This window comes from Aythya ferina (assembly GCF_964211825.1).
Source record: "Aythya ferina genome assembly, chromosome: 2".
In the NCBI taxonomy this organism is placed as follows: Eukaryota; Metazoa; Chordata; class Aves; order Anseriformes; family Anatidae; genus Aythya; species Aythya ferina.
The window spans coordinates 107,291,717-107,307,919 of record NC_140297.1 but is presented as its reverse complement, the minus strand read 5'-3'; the positions used below and the strand labels follow the sequence as shown (position 1 = coordinate 107,307,919).

Here is a 16,203-nt window from a genome sequence, read left to right as displayed (position 1 = left end):
GTGGCTGCAGGACCACTGGGGCCAGGGGCTGGTGACCACACTCCTGTGCCAGCCACAGGACTCACCAAAGGAACTGGGCTTCAGCAGGGCTCTCTCGAGCTCACACCTCCACCAAGAAAAGGATTTTTATTTTAAATTTGTTCTTACAAATTTGTCCTAACACCAAAATGAGGATTTTGATTCTTTTTTGGGTTTTCACTGAATGATGCTTTGGCTCCCTTAGAGTGCCAGATTTAATTATTTTCTAAGCAATTTTGTTGCCTTTCTGATATCTTTAGAAAGATTCTGGCTGCAGTAGCTTCTCTCTAAAGCTGTCCTTCACATATATGTCCACTTTACTGACTCTCACTGCAGGTAACTCACATCAGTTCTCTTTAAACCATACCTTCACAACTGAGCTTTCCACTTAGTGCTCTATTACACTTATTCTCCGCAGTTCTTACCCATTTTCTAGTTGTGAGGGTGATATGTTATTTCCTGATCCACCTGCTACTTGGTGAAGGTATGTCTGTGTACCCTTAAAGGACAGGATGGAACTTGGCTTGGAATTTAACTGCTCTAAATAATAACATTTGCAGCCTCCTAGTGCACTGCCAGATCTTCGGACCTGAAGCATCCATCACAGTTCAATTACCTTTAAATTTCAATTACCTTTAAAATATGCTACAGCGTGTACATTTTCAATTTCTGCTCTTCAAAATAGTCTCAAAATTGTCGGGGCCCTGACAATTTATCGCTTATTTGAAGAGATAAGTATATTGTTGCTCTTCATCAGAAAATATTAAGATGTTGATCAAATAGTGAATTATTTTCCACCTTGTAGAGTATTTTCTCACTAAATATTAAACAAACAAACAAACAAAAAACCACATATATTTTCAAGTCTGAACAAACTGAGATTATATGTGTTGGGGGCAAATTCTGAAGTCCATAACCAGGGAGCACTACCACTGATGTACATGGAAATTGAAACAAGTATTAAAGCTATCATGATTTGTCCTAAAAAGAAAAACATGGATGTCATAACAACAGTAATTATAATTTGTGCCAGCATAGCCAAAACTGCAAGTTTCATTAGGGGTTAATTTGTCCTCATAAAGGACCTAGAACCCAGCAGGGTTTTTATATCAAATTTATATCAAATATCCTCTATATTTTGGGACTGCTTAGATTGGTGGTGGAAGGAGAAGAAGTCACACCCCCCAAACTCAGATTGGAGCTCAAACACACCAATATTTTATTCACAGCAGAAACAAAGAAACGAACAAAATGTTAGGAACTCTATCATTCATGCTTCAAGACGTCTTTGGGGAATGATGAGATAGTTTTCTTGCAGCAATATTGTGACCAGATTTCTTTTCTCCCTCTGAGATTCCTCTCTCAAATTGCTTTCCTATTTACTAGATACGGGTAGCACTGTTAAACAACTAAGTCAAGTTCAGTCAACAAGATAAGTCTCCTCAGCCACCACCTCGCTTACAACTGAATTTTAATTTCTGCTTTTCAGTCGCCTCATGATAGTTTTTAGCAAACGCTCAGTTGCACTGGTGCAGATAAAAAGATAGGAAAGACTTCCCAGCCTGGCTGCAGGCATCTGAGTCCACACCTAAACTACCGCAAGGCCAGGATGGATAAGGGCAATTTCATATGAAAAAAGAATTATTGAGACCTGTTTGGAAGATCCCTGGTTCAGGTCTCCTGCAAACAAAGGAAACACCTATCAGCATGCATTTGTTGCCTGAGGATTTCATGGGAAAAATCAATGCCAAGCTCAAACCTCTGGCTGGCAGTACATGCGCACACACACGCACTGAGTGTGCTTTATACAACCTGATGCCTACTTGGCAGGACAAATTTCTGACTGCATAAGAGCCCTGTTATCTCTGCTTGGCAATATGCACAATAGGAGCCTGCTTACTTGACAGTAAAATGTTGGCCTTAATATAATACCCTTTTCATACTTTACAAGGCTAAGCTCAATTAAAAGGAGAATTGTGGATGGCCTCCTTTCATTTGGTAGTAAACACAGGCTCCTTCTCCCCATACAGAGCTAATGGTGGTGAACTGGGTGAAGTTAGCCACTAGCTACTATCCTGTTCTGTACAGGAAAATTATACTGCAGAATATACTGCTAGAAGGAGACAGCTTTACAGTTCAGTAAATCCAGTTGCAATTCATCATGAGACCCTCGAGGAGAGGAGAGGAGGGGAGAGGGAGAGGAGAGGAGAGGAGAGGGAGAGGAGAGGAGAGGAGAGGAGAGGAGAGGAGAGGAGAGGAGAGGAGAGGAGAGGAGAGGAGAGGAGAGGAGAGGAGAGGAGAGGAGAGGAGAGGAGAGGAGAGGAGAGGAGAGGAGAGGAGAGGAGAGGAGAGGAGAGGAGAGGAGAGGAGAGGAGAGGAGAGGAGAGGAGAGGAGAGGAGAGGAGAGGAGAGGAGAGGAGAGGAGAGGAGAGGAGAGGAGAGGAGAGGGTCTGCAAAATGAACCCACAGGTCACGAGCCCCCTGTTCTGAGCTGTGCATTGCTACATGAAATCACAACAACCTTTGCTGTTTACATTGCAAAAGCGTGCATGCTCAGGCAGATTTTTGTATGGAATGCAACAGGAGAAAGGGCTCATCCAACATTACTGGCTCATATAAATGTTTTTATAGGGTTCATAATGAAAAAAGAGACTGATAGTAAGATATGGAGCTTCCATCAGTAATTGAGAGCATTAATTCAGTCTGTGGAAGCACAGGCTGAAACAGCTGGGTGGCTTTTGCTGGACTAAATGAAATACTTTGGTGATTTCAATCTCAGTGGAAAGGGCTCTACCTTGATTCATTTGTCATACATCAGGCCTGATGTCCAGACCTAAACAATTGATGCTGACTGGCAAATCGTTAGAAATATAGACAAATAATCTATTGTGTCACTGGGTCTTGACTTTTTCTATTTCAGGTCATCTCAGAAATTTCTTCTTGCATAATTTTCTTTTTTTTTCATTTGGTTTCATTTCTTGCTCTGACAGCTACTATCAGAAAAATTTTCCAAAGCCTTGAAAAGCCCTGCTCCTAACTTCCAGTCTAAACATGTCTAAGGCCAATTTGCATCTATTTTTCAATTGAGCCAATATTTTTCTTTAGCTAGGTCTTATCCTTTCTTGGCGCTAATTTGCCTATCTGTGGCATTCTCATATTGCGCCTCAGCTTCTGTTTTTCAGGTCTTTTTGATTTTCCTGGTAGAACAGTCAGAGTGGAGAAATGCAGTACTCTCATCAGGTCGGGGCCGTGACACAGGAGTTGCAGAGGAATGAGAAAACTTGAACGAGTTTTCACTAGCACTCTCCTATGATAGCAGATTGCCCTGGGGGTTGACAGCAAACTAGCAGGGTAAACTTGTCCCTCTTTACAAGTGTACATTTATATTGCCAAAAATCCTTCCCTTTAGGGAAAATGCTTCAGGAACATTTCCTAAATGCTTTAGGAACAGCACATCTGTTTCAAAGTCCATCGAGAAGCATGCCAGTAAGCTTTCTGCAAACAATCCCTGCTTCTTTCGGAGCAATTGGCAGTGAAACTGCAAGTAGCATCTTGCAGAGGTTTACTCCCCTCTAACCTTTCCCAGCAGATTTTCTCTCCGGGAGGGAGTGACTGGGCCATATAAATGCCACGAAGAGATGTTAAAACATGAAGCAGCTCCTCAGTACACTGAAGGCAGCTGCGGATTCTCCTGGAGTCAGCGTTGGGGTCAGTGGGCTGTGAAGGGCCTATTTTACATTTTTTTGCCTGAGAAATAAAGTGGAATAACCCTACCAAAGTAAAAGAAATTGCAGTGGCTTAAGATGTGTGTGACTGCAATCGGCCATTCCTTCCTTCTGCCAGGCCATTCCTCTTCTGCATTTTTCACAACTGAGGAGTTTGGTGATGCCTGACCAGGGCAGCCTTTTTCTGGCCTTCCTGGTGATGGAGAAAACAAACAAACAGAAAGCAGCATCTTCCAGAAGCGGGGCCGTTTCATAACCATGGGGCTGTGCACAGGACGCAGGCTCTGAGCTGGAAGCCTCTCCTCCCGCTCCGAGAACTGCCCGCTCGGCGGCAGCTGCTTTCCTTGGAAAGGGTTTTGGCAATTCCCCGGGCAGGCGCCGGCGCGTTGTCTGCCTGCCACGGCTGCTTTGCACATCCAGAAGCACAGACAGGCCCCCCACGGCAGCAAGGGGTTAAGTGGCCCCTGCTCTGTGCAGCCCCCAGCCTGGGCCAGAGTCACCAGCCAAGAGGAGGGCGAAAGCAGGGGCAGGCAGGCAGATGCCTTCGTGTGCCTGGGAGCCTTGCCAGCACCTCACGAGCATCCAGTTTCTGAACAATGCAGGCTAGATAAATACCATTACACCACTTTTTTTTTTTTTTCTTTTTCTTTCTTTTTTTTTTTTGTGACAGGCCAAGGCGGAGTGCTGACAAACACCTCATCCCAGGTTCTGCAGCCAGGCAATGCTGGAGGCAGCAGGATAACCATGTTTTTCTGATTCTTGCTCTTGTGCACCTCACCAGACAGCTTTCTTGCTTCCTTTCCTCGATGGGTCTATTCATGTGAAACCAGTGATGTTACTCGGAGAAAACCAGGCTGAGCGACAGGATAGTCCCACTCGAGCTGTCCAAGGAAAAAATAATTAAGAAAGCAAGACACAAACCACCACAAAATGAAGGGTGAATCAATCCTACATTCCCACAGCAACCAGCACTACCTTGAATTTCCAGCTGGAGACAGGCCTGAACAAACTTTCCAGCTTTCACACTCGGAGACACCTTGAGCCTGATCACATCTTGCTGGCTTAAGCCCAGCTCCGAGGAGCTAAATCTCACACTGAGGGTGAGATCAGTGCAACTCGGTGAGATCTAATTTGAGATCGGTGCAATTGCAGGGTTATAAAATTAGAATAAGGTGAAGGATGGTCTGTCTCCTCCACTTTCTGGAAACAGAAGCAAGTGATTTCTGAGCAGAGAACGGGTTACTTGGAACCCCAGCGGAATGCTACTGAAAAACAAAACTGCTTGACTGTATTTCCCCAAAACTAGGCACAGTTGGGTAGAAAGAAATGAGGCAAATCATTGTTTCAAAACTTAGAATTATGACTTGAAAAAGATGCTATCAAAGAAAAGAAAACAACAAACCTTTAGGATGCAAAGGCTTGTTTTTGTTTCCTTTTAACCAGACGTTTGAAAACACTGAAACATGACCAATTCCTCAAAAATGTTTTCCTGACCACAGCTTCTTGCATGCAGACAAACACAAGGATTATGCCAGTTCCTGGAAGAAGAGACGTCATTGGCTTTTTTTAATACTTGAGCACGAGTCTGTTTGTGTTGTTATTTTTCTCTCTTCTTATCTCCGTAGTTTTGGGGGACTTCTTTTTCTTTCTGGTTCTGAGCTTTTTTGAATACAGTGGGTTAGTTTTTTCCTCTGGTTACATTTTTTTTTTTTTTGTCTCCTTTTTTGTGTGCAAGTTAAATTGCCCTTCCTTAATATTCTCTCCTGCTATTTTGGCCTGAATAGCTAAGGCTAGGTCAACTTTGTGCTACTGTATTAAACACTTTGCTTGTTTGTAAGTAGCTGATTAATTATTTGCTATATCCCTTGAGGTCTGTGCTTTAGCCTTTCTAGCAATGGTTCCTGTTTCACCACTGAGTATTTGAGAAGACGTTTCCACAGATGAGAAGAAACGTGGCAATGGGGCTTGCTTTCCCAGGTGGATTTCTCTGGCATTGATTTGTGTTACATCTGGGCTTACAGGGCTTTGAAGGCAGCAGGATGCATCACCATCCTGAAAATGGATGGGCTTAAGCAAGTGCTCTCCCAAACTGGAGCTTTATTCACTGTACTCCAGTGCATGTCTGCACTGAGAGGCTTTGGAAAGCTACAGTGCCTCAGCGAAAGCTGCAGAGTCAATGCCACATGGGATGGTTCATTAAGCTGCTTGACGTATCATCTCGTTAGCATTGTGTTGTTGTAGCTGAATCCGAGTGCACGTATGGACAAGCCATGAGTGTGACACTGAACAGCTTTGAACACAGTGCTCTGCTTGTCAGTCTCTTTCTGCAGAATATAGATAGCAACTGGGATATACGAGAGAGACAGAAAGGTTTGAAGATGTGACCGAAAAATGGATTTGTGCAACAGATGATCCTGAACCATAACACTGCCTGGGAGTCTCAGGGGAAAGGTCTGACCGAAGGTCAGAGGGGCAACATTTAACCTGGGCTTAAAATTGATAAAAAAGGGTGGCGTAAAGCCCTAAAACTCCATGCCTCCTGCCAATTTGTAGAGTTAACTACTGGCTGAAATGGTAGGCTGGTTTGAATGAGTTGTGCTATCAGTAAAAAAAATGAAAATTTTCTATGTTAGCGACAGTATTTTATTTGTTCATTGAAAGACCCTACTGTATAGGGCAGTCTTGTAGAAGACTGAGTAGGCAGAGTACCACCAATATCCTGCACGGGCTGCCTGAAAACTTGCTGTTTCCTTCCTCTTTGATAAATCCACCACTAAAAAAAAAAAATATAATAATAATAAAAAGATCAATCCCAAGCACCTCTCTGTTAGGTCTCTCCTCTGACACCCCTTCCTGACCAGCCCTACCAGAAAAGCCTTGGGGTTCCCTCCCTGGGGACACCATTTCCAAGGATGCTTGGCCCAGGGAGGGCTGGGGGAGCACAGACACCTCCTGGCCCACCAGCCTGCGGCCCCAAGGTGGAACTCATTCCTGACACCATAAATGCCAGGACGCTCCTACGGGCGCGGCAGTGCCCTCCTAGTGACTAACCGAGATTTCCCCCATTTTCCCCGAGCGGCTTTCTACCTGCTCAACACGACGAAACAGCGCCAAGGGAGGGCTCAAGCAGCCCCTGGGACAGAAGCTACGCGCCTTAAAGCCCAGCAGACAACCCCCAGCTGCTTCCCCGTGGTCCTGCCCCACCAAACTCCCCCCTTTAAACCCGGGGCAGCCCGACAGCGGGGCTCAGCCGGCCTTTCAGCCCCAAATACCGGCGTGCCCGCGGGCTGCTCTTGTGCAAACCCAGCCGGCAGCCTCCGGGGGCGTCCCCCCCTTCGGGGGCCGGTCCCGCCGCGGGCAGGGGCGAGGCGGGGCCGTGGGGCGGCGGCGGGGCCCGTTCCGGCCGGCGGTGCGGGGCGGTGCGGGGCCGTGCGGGGCTGCAGGGGGATGCGGAGCGGCTCGGCCCCGGGCAGATGATGGCGATACGCGAGCTGAAAGTGTGTCTGCTTGGAGTGAGTAGCGGCAGCGCCGATGGATGGCCGGGGAGGGAGAGAGGGAGGGAGGGAGGGGGGGGGTTGGATTTTTCCTCTTCTTCTTGTTTCTTCTGATTTTTTAATTATTCTCCTCGTTTTGTTAGTATTAAGGTTGTTGGCCCGCTTTTCTCCGCCGCTGCCGCAGGTGGGGGTTGAGGGGGGGGGGAAAAAAAAAAAAAAAAAGGGGGAGGTTTCCAGCTCCCCTCTCCCTACCCCCGCTCCTTCTCCCCCCGTCGGCCCGGGCCGGGGCTTGGGGGGGCTCGGCCGCCCTGAATTCCTCCACACCGAGACTTGGCAGCCTCCGGGGGGGGCGGCTCTGCTCTTTGTGTGCTTGTTTATTCCCCTTTTTAATCACTTTTCAACTTCTTTTCGGCTTTTTTAAGGGGGGCGGGGGGAGGTGCGTGGGGCCATATTTTTAGGGGGGTTCCCCCGGAGGGGTTTTCCAGCGCCTTGAGCCCTCCCCGGCCGGGTTCCCCCCGGCAGCAAGGGGGGGACACGGCCGGGAGCCGAGCCTCGGCCCCCTCGTACCGGCGGGTGCTGTGCTAGCTGTGCCTTGACCCCTCACAGGACTGCCATCCTGCAACTTCTTTCCCCTCTTTCACTTTATTTTTAAACTTTTTTTTTTTTTTCTTTTCCCTTTTTCCTTTTTTTCCTTTTCTTCTTCTTTTTTTTTTTTTTTTTTTTTTTTTTTTTTTTTTTTTTCTGGTGAAATCGTGTGTGCGTTTAACATCTGGAGCAACAATGTGCTTAGCTTTGCACTTTGGCTCCGCCTGCCCCCGCTCTGCCCTGCACAGAGGGAACTGCACATCCAAGTGGGGATATAAACACTGCGGGGAGAACATCCCCCCTCCCTGCTCTCTGACAGTCACCAGCCAAGCATGGCTACTTGTGTTTTTTTTATTGCCTTCTTAAATCAAATGTATCGGATGCGAGTCATGCCGCGTTTAGGTCCTTATCACCACGAACGCCCAGAGAGCTGCATGAATGAAGGCATTTTAGGGTGAACTCTTTCACGCAGTACAAGCGAGCTGAAGGTTTGAACACGAAACTAAGGCAGCCGCCGCCGTGCTCCGTGGTGTGTGTTGACACTTCGCCCAGCAGGAGTGGGTACTTTGCCCTGGGTAAGCGCCAGGACGTGGTGCCAGGGCACCGGGGACTATTTGGCAATGGCCAGTCCTCCTTTCGCAGCGAAAATTCCTGCCTGCAGCTTTCGAGATGGCACAGAGACAAAATAAATGCAGTTTACACAGACCTGAGGAGACTGCGGTAGAACATGTGGATGCGTCTTTAGTCTTTTTCTCCCCCAGCAGAAAATCCTGTAATTTTCTAGAGGTGAAGTGTCTTGTGGAATGACATTCCTCTTGCCCACTGCTTGCTGCTGTTGTGTAACACTGAAATGTACTGGAGGTTTTGCAGGCCAATTGTTTACTTTTAAGACAGGAAAAGAAAGCTGTAAAGCAGCCCTGTGTTACCAGGAGTATGTAATTACTCTGCAGATTCATTAAAATGATAGGGTGGCAGTGGAAACCCCGGGGAAGATGTAAGTATTTGTAGTTATATTTGCTTAGTAGTCAGTGATTAGTGAGAAGATGTTCCTTCCTGAGTTTTAATAGTGTATAATCCTAGAAAACCACCCACTTCTGACCAGACATCTCATTTCCTGTGAAGGCTGACACTCTGTTTTTCCAAAAGTGAGGAAAACTTCAGAAATCCCCTCGTGAAGTTCAGACAGACTGCCAGTACAGGGAAACAGTACCTGTGTGTATGAACAACCGCAGCCATTCCTCTTCTGAAGGTTAGATGGCAACCCAAAAATAAGTTTGGAGATCTACTAAGAGGAATCTTAAGTCATCTTCTCAATTAGTCCTAGACCTGGTAGGTTAATCTAGCAGATCCCTTGGTAATCTGTCAAGTCTGACATGTCCATGTTCCACGTTCTTATCCTTGTTAGAAATTACGGATTAAGTTGGTGTAGATGGGAGCATGAGGAGAGAGGGGGACAGAGAAGGCAGAGCTATGCTCCATGCCACCAGCTGGCACTGCTGTGCATCAGGGCTAACATCTGGCCTGGAGCCACAAAAGTAGGGACAAGGAGTAAGTGACTGGCCCTTGGAAGAAAAGCCCCATGTCGCCCAGGTTATGCTGCAGCACAGGAGAGAACCTGGCTTGTCATTTTCAGCATAAATCTGTCAAAGCTTGAATTTGGGTACTTGGATTTCACTCTTTCTTCCTCAGAAGTAGCTTGGAGTTTTCTAAGCTCTGTGGGTGTGATGGGAGAGATTTAGAGCAGCCTGAAGTAGTGCACAAGAATGGGGTGGTTGTGAGGCTTGTAGATGTTAAAGGAAACACCAGGAATGACAGAGAGGGGTTTTGGGGCATCGCAAGTGTGAGTCAGTTCGGAAGGCAGGCCTTGTTGGTCACGGAGCTTTGTTATTCATGGATTTGGGACAGCAATGTTCTGTGAGGAGAGATGGTTTCAGCTTGCTCCTGGGCTGGTAGGAACAGGATGCCTGCCTAATCAAATGATTAGGCATCACGGCCTCAGGTGTAACAGCGAGGAAGCTACAATTTTAATAGCTACCTTGAGCATGCTGCCGTGCAAGTGGCCTCAAGCCTGCTCCTAAACTACTTCGCGTAGTAAATTACCACTGCTGGGCAGTGATGTAACTGCATGTGGAACGCCTTCATCTTGGTAAATGCAACCACTTGAGCATCTGCTCCAAGCCCCGTCTTGTCAACCCAAATTCCGCCTGGCCTCTCACTCCAACCTGTTGTTTGTTCACATCGGTTGTCTGTGTTTTGGAGGCTGCCTGCTCCTGGTACTGAGCAAGGTTTAGTGAGGGGGTGAAGGAGAAAGGGGCGAAGAGGGGCTGCTGGGCTCCTTCAGGAGTGAAGTGTGGCTGGGTGCACAGATGGGAAGAGCGTCTGGGTTTCCTCATCTGGCTGCAGCCACGCAGTGCCATGTGCCCTGGCTCCCGGCGTTGTCTTAATGCAGGCTGGAGGAGCGATTTTACATCTGTCTGCCAAGTCCTGACATAACTCTGTGGCAACCGCAGGAGAGGTTGCCAGGTCTAGGACTGAGGCAAAGTTTCTTGTCTTTCTCGCTTCCTGAGGAAACTTTGAAGGCTCTTCAGAGAGGCTGTGGGAGGTGGCTTGCCAGCTGCCATCTGAAGTGACCTCCGTGGCTGCTTTCCTATTGTTTTTGTTTACTACATTTTTATGTTGTGACTGTTCATCACAGGACCAAAGGAGTTAGGCCTGGAAGAGATCCCTCGGTCCTAAAGCTCCTCTTAAAACTTTCCTGACACATACTTGCTCTAAAAGGCTTGTGACAAAGGTTTCTGTTCTCTCCAGGGTTATATTCCAAAGCTTATCTACTCGCATCATAAAAAGCTCTTCCAAACATAGCGCCTAAAATCTTCCTTGCCTGCGACTTCGTTTTGCATCCTCCTGTTTATGTTTCCACTTCCTTGCTGACTGGAAGATGCTCACACGTAGTCTCAAAATGCTGTCTGAAGTTGGGGAGCCTAAACTTGTGAAAGGAGTGGCATCTCCTTTGTGGAGGAGAAAGTTTCCTCAGGAGTTTCTCCAAAACCTGATCCTGATCCAGGTCTGGAGAACAGTTTATTACCTTTGTCAGTGTTCACCTTGTACGGTGTCTGCACTAGAGTGCAGAATTGAAGACAGAGTTGTTAGATGTTTAAAGTAATTGGGAAAGGGGTAGTAGTTTCCTTGAGGAGCAAATCTCTGTGGTTTTCCTATCCTAATGTCACGATAATGTAGAGGTCTGGATTGTGCTGGATGCAGAACAAATCCCAGTAGCAGAATGTATGCACATGTACATCAGACCTTTCAGTAAGAAGTTGAAGTACCCATTTTTTTTTTAAGTAGCCACTATATGGAACATGAATGACTGAGAATCTTTTAGTTTGTGTTGCAATTTATAAAAGACAACAATTTTATTTCTCATTTGACTCTAAACCATGAGCTGCAATGTTATAGGCTCAAACGGAACAAGAGGGACCAAAGTAGTGCAGAAGACAAAGGTGGCTGCAAGCCTTGGAAGTCCTAGCCCTATATCAAATCACGTGCTCAACCGGACAACAATTTTAAGCCCATGAGGAACCGAAAGGCGGGCAGCCAGACACACCATTAGTGGGGCTGCCTGTGCCCCATTTCCTTGGCAAAGCTGGTGAGGCATGCTCCAGAGCTTGCACTTGGGCATGCACGTGCTGCTTCCACGATCCATTGCCCTACTCTACCATTCAAAAGAACAGCCTGCCAAGGCAGTTTATACATGTAAGTCAGGGACCTTGGATGTTCTGTTCTGGGGCAAAAAAATGCGTAAAAGATCCAATTACAATAACAAGTGAAAAATGCCTTTTCTTTTGTATCAATAAACAATTATGTCCAGAAGCCTAAAATTTTTTTTCCTATTAAATTATAAAATTGGTTTAAGTGGTGCAATCAGATTTTTTGCAATGTAGACATTAAACATGTAGGTAAACAATTTATCGTGTAGAGCCACAGAGGAATGGAATTCATGATTTAATATTGACATTGGCCTTATTGCTTTCCTGACCTATTTCCAAACATTTATTTCCTTGCATTTTCCAAAAAGTTTTGAGTGGAATTAGCTAGAAGAGTGAGCAAATTGTTATGACCCAAACATCTTTCTAGGAAAAGATAAGTGCAGAGGCCAAATTCTGTTTTTGTGTCTAGCAGCACAACCACGCTGACGGCTCCAGAGGAGCTCTGAAGCAGCAGAAGGCAGAACTGGAAGCGGGTTTTATTTCCAGTAATTGAAAAGCATCCGATTAAAAAACTTGTTGTCGTTAATAAATGGGGCAGAAAAATAATTCCCTGTGGCTGTCTCTTGTTGGGGAGGATGACATGTAACTGAATCCCATCAACTGAGCATCAGCGCTCAGATCCTGTCTTCTGGTTTTGACTTTCTTGTTGAATGAGACCCTCCCATCCTGATGTGGCTATGGTCCGCAAATCATGTGCAGGCCACAGTTTTTCTGCCTGTCAAATTGTATTTATTTATTTTGCTTAAAGTGTTACAAACTGCTTTATTTATTTATTTGTTTATTTTTCCAGGCTTCCCCAGCCCCTTGCTTCTGTCCCTCTTTTTGATTTCTTAGTGGTGGCTGAAAAGCTGTGACACTTCTTGTTTCACAGTAATTCTGAGAAAAGTAAATTTGTTCTTTTTCTGCCAAAATAAGGAAGTTGAGTTGGTAATAAACCCCATTTTTTGAACACGGATGAGTGCAGTTTTAGCACTCCTTAGTAAAGTAATGCTGAGGCAGACTATGAAGCAATCACAAGCTGCATGCAAGAGATGTGTGGGGAAGAGAAAAATGCTCTCAGTCTCTTTTTTAAAATGTGCATTTAAACTCTGTTTCCTGAGACTCAGGTTAATAGTAAGACTTGTTTCCACAGCAATGATTTATTTCCTTTGATGTTACTGTTGCAATTCAAATCCAGTTTAAGGAAGTGGCAAAATAGGCACTGGCTGGGTTGGGCTGCAGAGCTTTTGCTTGTGATGGTGTTTATAAATTACAGTGCCGACAAATTCTGCTGGTGTTAGGTTGTGTCTGAAGAGAGCATGTAGACTCTGCAAGCATGCAGGTTGGATAAACGTACTCTTCTTAAAATTTCTGAAACTAACTCCTTCTTGATATAAGCATTTACAGAGGGGCTACAGCTCAGCTCTGCTTGCTTTCAAGCAGCTGCCTTTTCTTTTGACTCCCTTCTGCTCCCTCTTCCAAGTGCCATCTTTGTCTGGAAGACCCAAATGGGGACTGTCTGTTGATCACGTATTTCCAGGCCACGTCCCATCGTTGGAGAACAAACACAGGGCTGCTTGTTTCTTCTCTGGCTCTGCGTCACCTCCGTTGATGCAGGATGGTGGTTTGGAATCGTGGTTCGACCCCTTTCGTCATCCTTTGTTTGGATATGTGGTTTTTCCTCCACTTGGGTTTTCCCAGAGCTGCTTCTGGGGCCAGCCGATGCCCCCATGTGTGGCCAGAGCTGGTTGTTGGGTCCTGTGGGCATCTCGGGGACTTGCTGCAGGGGTGGTATGAGGACACGCATGGGGACAGCTTGTCCTGAGCAGGCCCTGCCTGCCGAGGGAGGAGGAAAAGGAAGGCAGCTTCCTATTTTCTTGGGGTTTCTTGTTCTGATGGACTTTCCCTTTGAAAGCCAGCGTAAGCTGGTGTTCAATCTAGTCTTCTCCATCCTTGAGTATTTCTAACTGCTGAGCCTGCTCAACTTTACAGGAGTTTGAAGCCAGTTTATTTTTCCTCCCTCCACTTCCTTTGGATAATTATAGAATAAAAAAAAAAAAAAAATTACTTCCATCCAGTGTTAATCACACTGGTTGATTGACTTGTGCCCTGCTTTTTCGGCAGGGCAGAGCAAGTCCTCAGTGCTCTGCTCCCTGCCAGGGCTCGTTGTGCCCCTAAATGAGTTTCGAACACTGCCACAAGAAGGAAAACCTAAGCAAGCAGGCAGCGGATGCGGCCGATGGGCCTCCTCAGAGCGCTGCCCTGTGTAAGCACATGCCAGTGCTTTAATTTACAGTCTCCAGGCTTGCAGAGCCAGTAATGAAAGCTGAACGGCAGTCAGCGGAACAAATGTTTTTTATTTTCGCGTGGCTATTTTTAAACATAAATGCTAGTGTGTGGTTTTTCTGTTTCTTGGAGGGTAGGGTAGAGCAGTCTTTGGTTTTGTGCTTTTTTGTTTTGGGCAGATTGAGTCCTTCTTGGGGAGACACGTGGGAGCACACGTGCGCGAGATCCAGCTCCGGGACACTTTGTGTCCCGGAGTTACTGTTTCCTCTGTGTTCAGCAGGGTGACAGGATGTGGCTCACGTCATCAGCTGGCCAGGGTCACTCTCTGCCCTGCACAGTCACCAGGGACTATAAACACTGCCAGAGCGAACTTTTGAAATGATAAATATCAGCCTCTTGCATGGACTCACCTGCAGTTAGGCATTGCCTGAGGCAGAGTTTCCCTTATTTTAGAGCCTGTCTGTAGAGACGAGCAGAGTTAGGAGAGCTTCCTGAAGTAGGATTGATTTCGAAATGTTTATTTATTTATTTTTGGCCTGTTTAGTTCTGCAGCAAACAAAATTCCAGTGTGGATAGGGTCCAAAGCTGTGCTTCAGGGCAGTGGGACAGATCTGACATCAACTTGCATGGCCTCCTGTGCTTGCTGGTGGCTTTCCAAAGAGTGGTGTGAAAATCGTCCTGGACAGGACTCACTTGAACGCAGTGTGGAGTTATACTAGGCTCAGCTCATTTCTTGGGACTTTAATGCGTTTTCAGCTTCCCTATTTAAAGGGAGGAAAGTACATTGTCACTCTGGTGAGCAGTTTAGGAGTTAGAAGCATATCACGACTGAGATGCTTGAGGTGCTTGTCCATGCGCAGTCACAATTGTAATCTCAAGCAGCTTCTGCCATCTGTGGAAGCAAATATTATGATTGTTTGCTTAAGATACTGCTTGTTAATTTAGGAAAACTGTCACTGGCAGACAAACACTGCTACCAGTACATAAAGGCACGCTTCTTCATGGTGACTAGACAAATCTGATGACTGGTTAAACTCTTGGAGGGATTTGGGAAGTGCAAAGAACTCATTCCCCTTATTGAACAGGAAGCATTTTTCCTCATTTTTCTTTTTCTTGAAGCGTACTAAATATAAGTAATTTAAGTGGGACTATTTTAAGAGTCATAAAATCAGCACTTGCAGTGTATCTCGTTAAAGCTGATATGAACAGGAAGCTTCCAGCCACACACAGGCCACAGGACTTTCATGGTGCACAATCCATGCTGCCTTCAACCGTAGCAATTGCTGTGCTGATGATCTTACTCTTAGAAAAAAGGTTCTTTGGTTTTGTCTTCACTTGCTTGGATGTCAATGAAGAAACAAAGCAGTGTGTCCAACAGTTAATTTCTTCAGCTGTTGTGACTGCAGCAGCAGAGTATAATTTGTGCTAATAGGCTTTGAAAATATTCTTCTGAGTTGTCTATTCTTTCATATTTTTCTTAATTTTTTCCTGCAAGGTGTGCTTGACAGCACACCTGAGCATTACAGAGGCACCTGGAGCATGTTTTAAACAACAAAAATGTCTGTTGTTAAAAACCTGATAACACAAATACTGATTTAAGATCAGGTTGCTGAAGCCCTAATTTGATTTCGAAGCACTGGGGTGCTCCTTGGCGGTGTATGGGGTACATCCTTCAGCCTTTGAAAGGGCTGAATTGATTTCCAAGCTTAAGGCTCAGCACATACTTTAATACACAGCTGAATGCAGGGCTAAGTGGAGGACAAAGAAAAAAAAATATATGTAAATTAAGTATTTGAGATAACACAGCCTTTGAGTGATTCTGTCTTTTAACATTAACAGTCAATGAAGTAGTTCAGTTTTTCCTCTGCTTGGTTTTTAGGAACTGGTAGACTCTTCGGAGACTGTGCTTTATTTGATCAGGTAATTAAGTTGATCCAGAATTTTGTGACTAGGTTTGCCTTTAGGAAAAGCTTTAGGCTGGTGTGAAGGATGACAGCGAGAAGGAACCGTTGGGGCACATAGAATAAGTCCAACTTAAAAAAAAATAAAAATAAAATAAAAGTTTGAATTATGGAGAGTGAGACCCTTAACACCCAAAAGTTTTCCGGGAATAGCTTGAGTAAAGTGATGACCAGTAGAAAAATGGATGTAACAATCAGCACAGAGGAGATTTGGAGGAAAAAAAAGTGATATATAGAGAGAATACTGGGGAAAGAGGGAAGAAAATGAGACTGAAGGGGAAAGGATTAAAAGAGTTGTAGGGGACCAGTAATGAGGAACATGGAGGGTAAAATCTGAGAAGGGGTGAGGGAAAGAGAACCTGAAAGCTGGGAAACAAAACCACGTAAA

General features: G+C 45.6%; 1 protein-coding gene across 1 annotated transcript in view; it reads left to right on the top strand.

Moving 5' to 3' along the window:
* Nucleotides 1–7,124: 7,124 nt before the first annotated feature.
* Nucleotides 7,125–16,203, top strand: part of RAB31 (RAB31, member RAS oncogene family) — a 62,966-nt gene continuing 53,887 nt past the window's right edge. Inside the window, exon 1 of the mRNA XM_084507840.1 lies at nt 7,125–7,255. Coding sequence (XP_084363966.1) covers nt 7,217–7,255 — 39 coding nt within the window. The 5' untranslated portion in view covers nt 7,125–7,216. The remainder of the gene's footprint in view (nt 7,256–16,203) is intronic.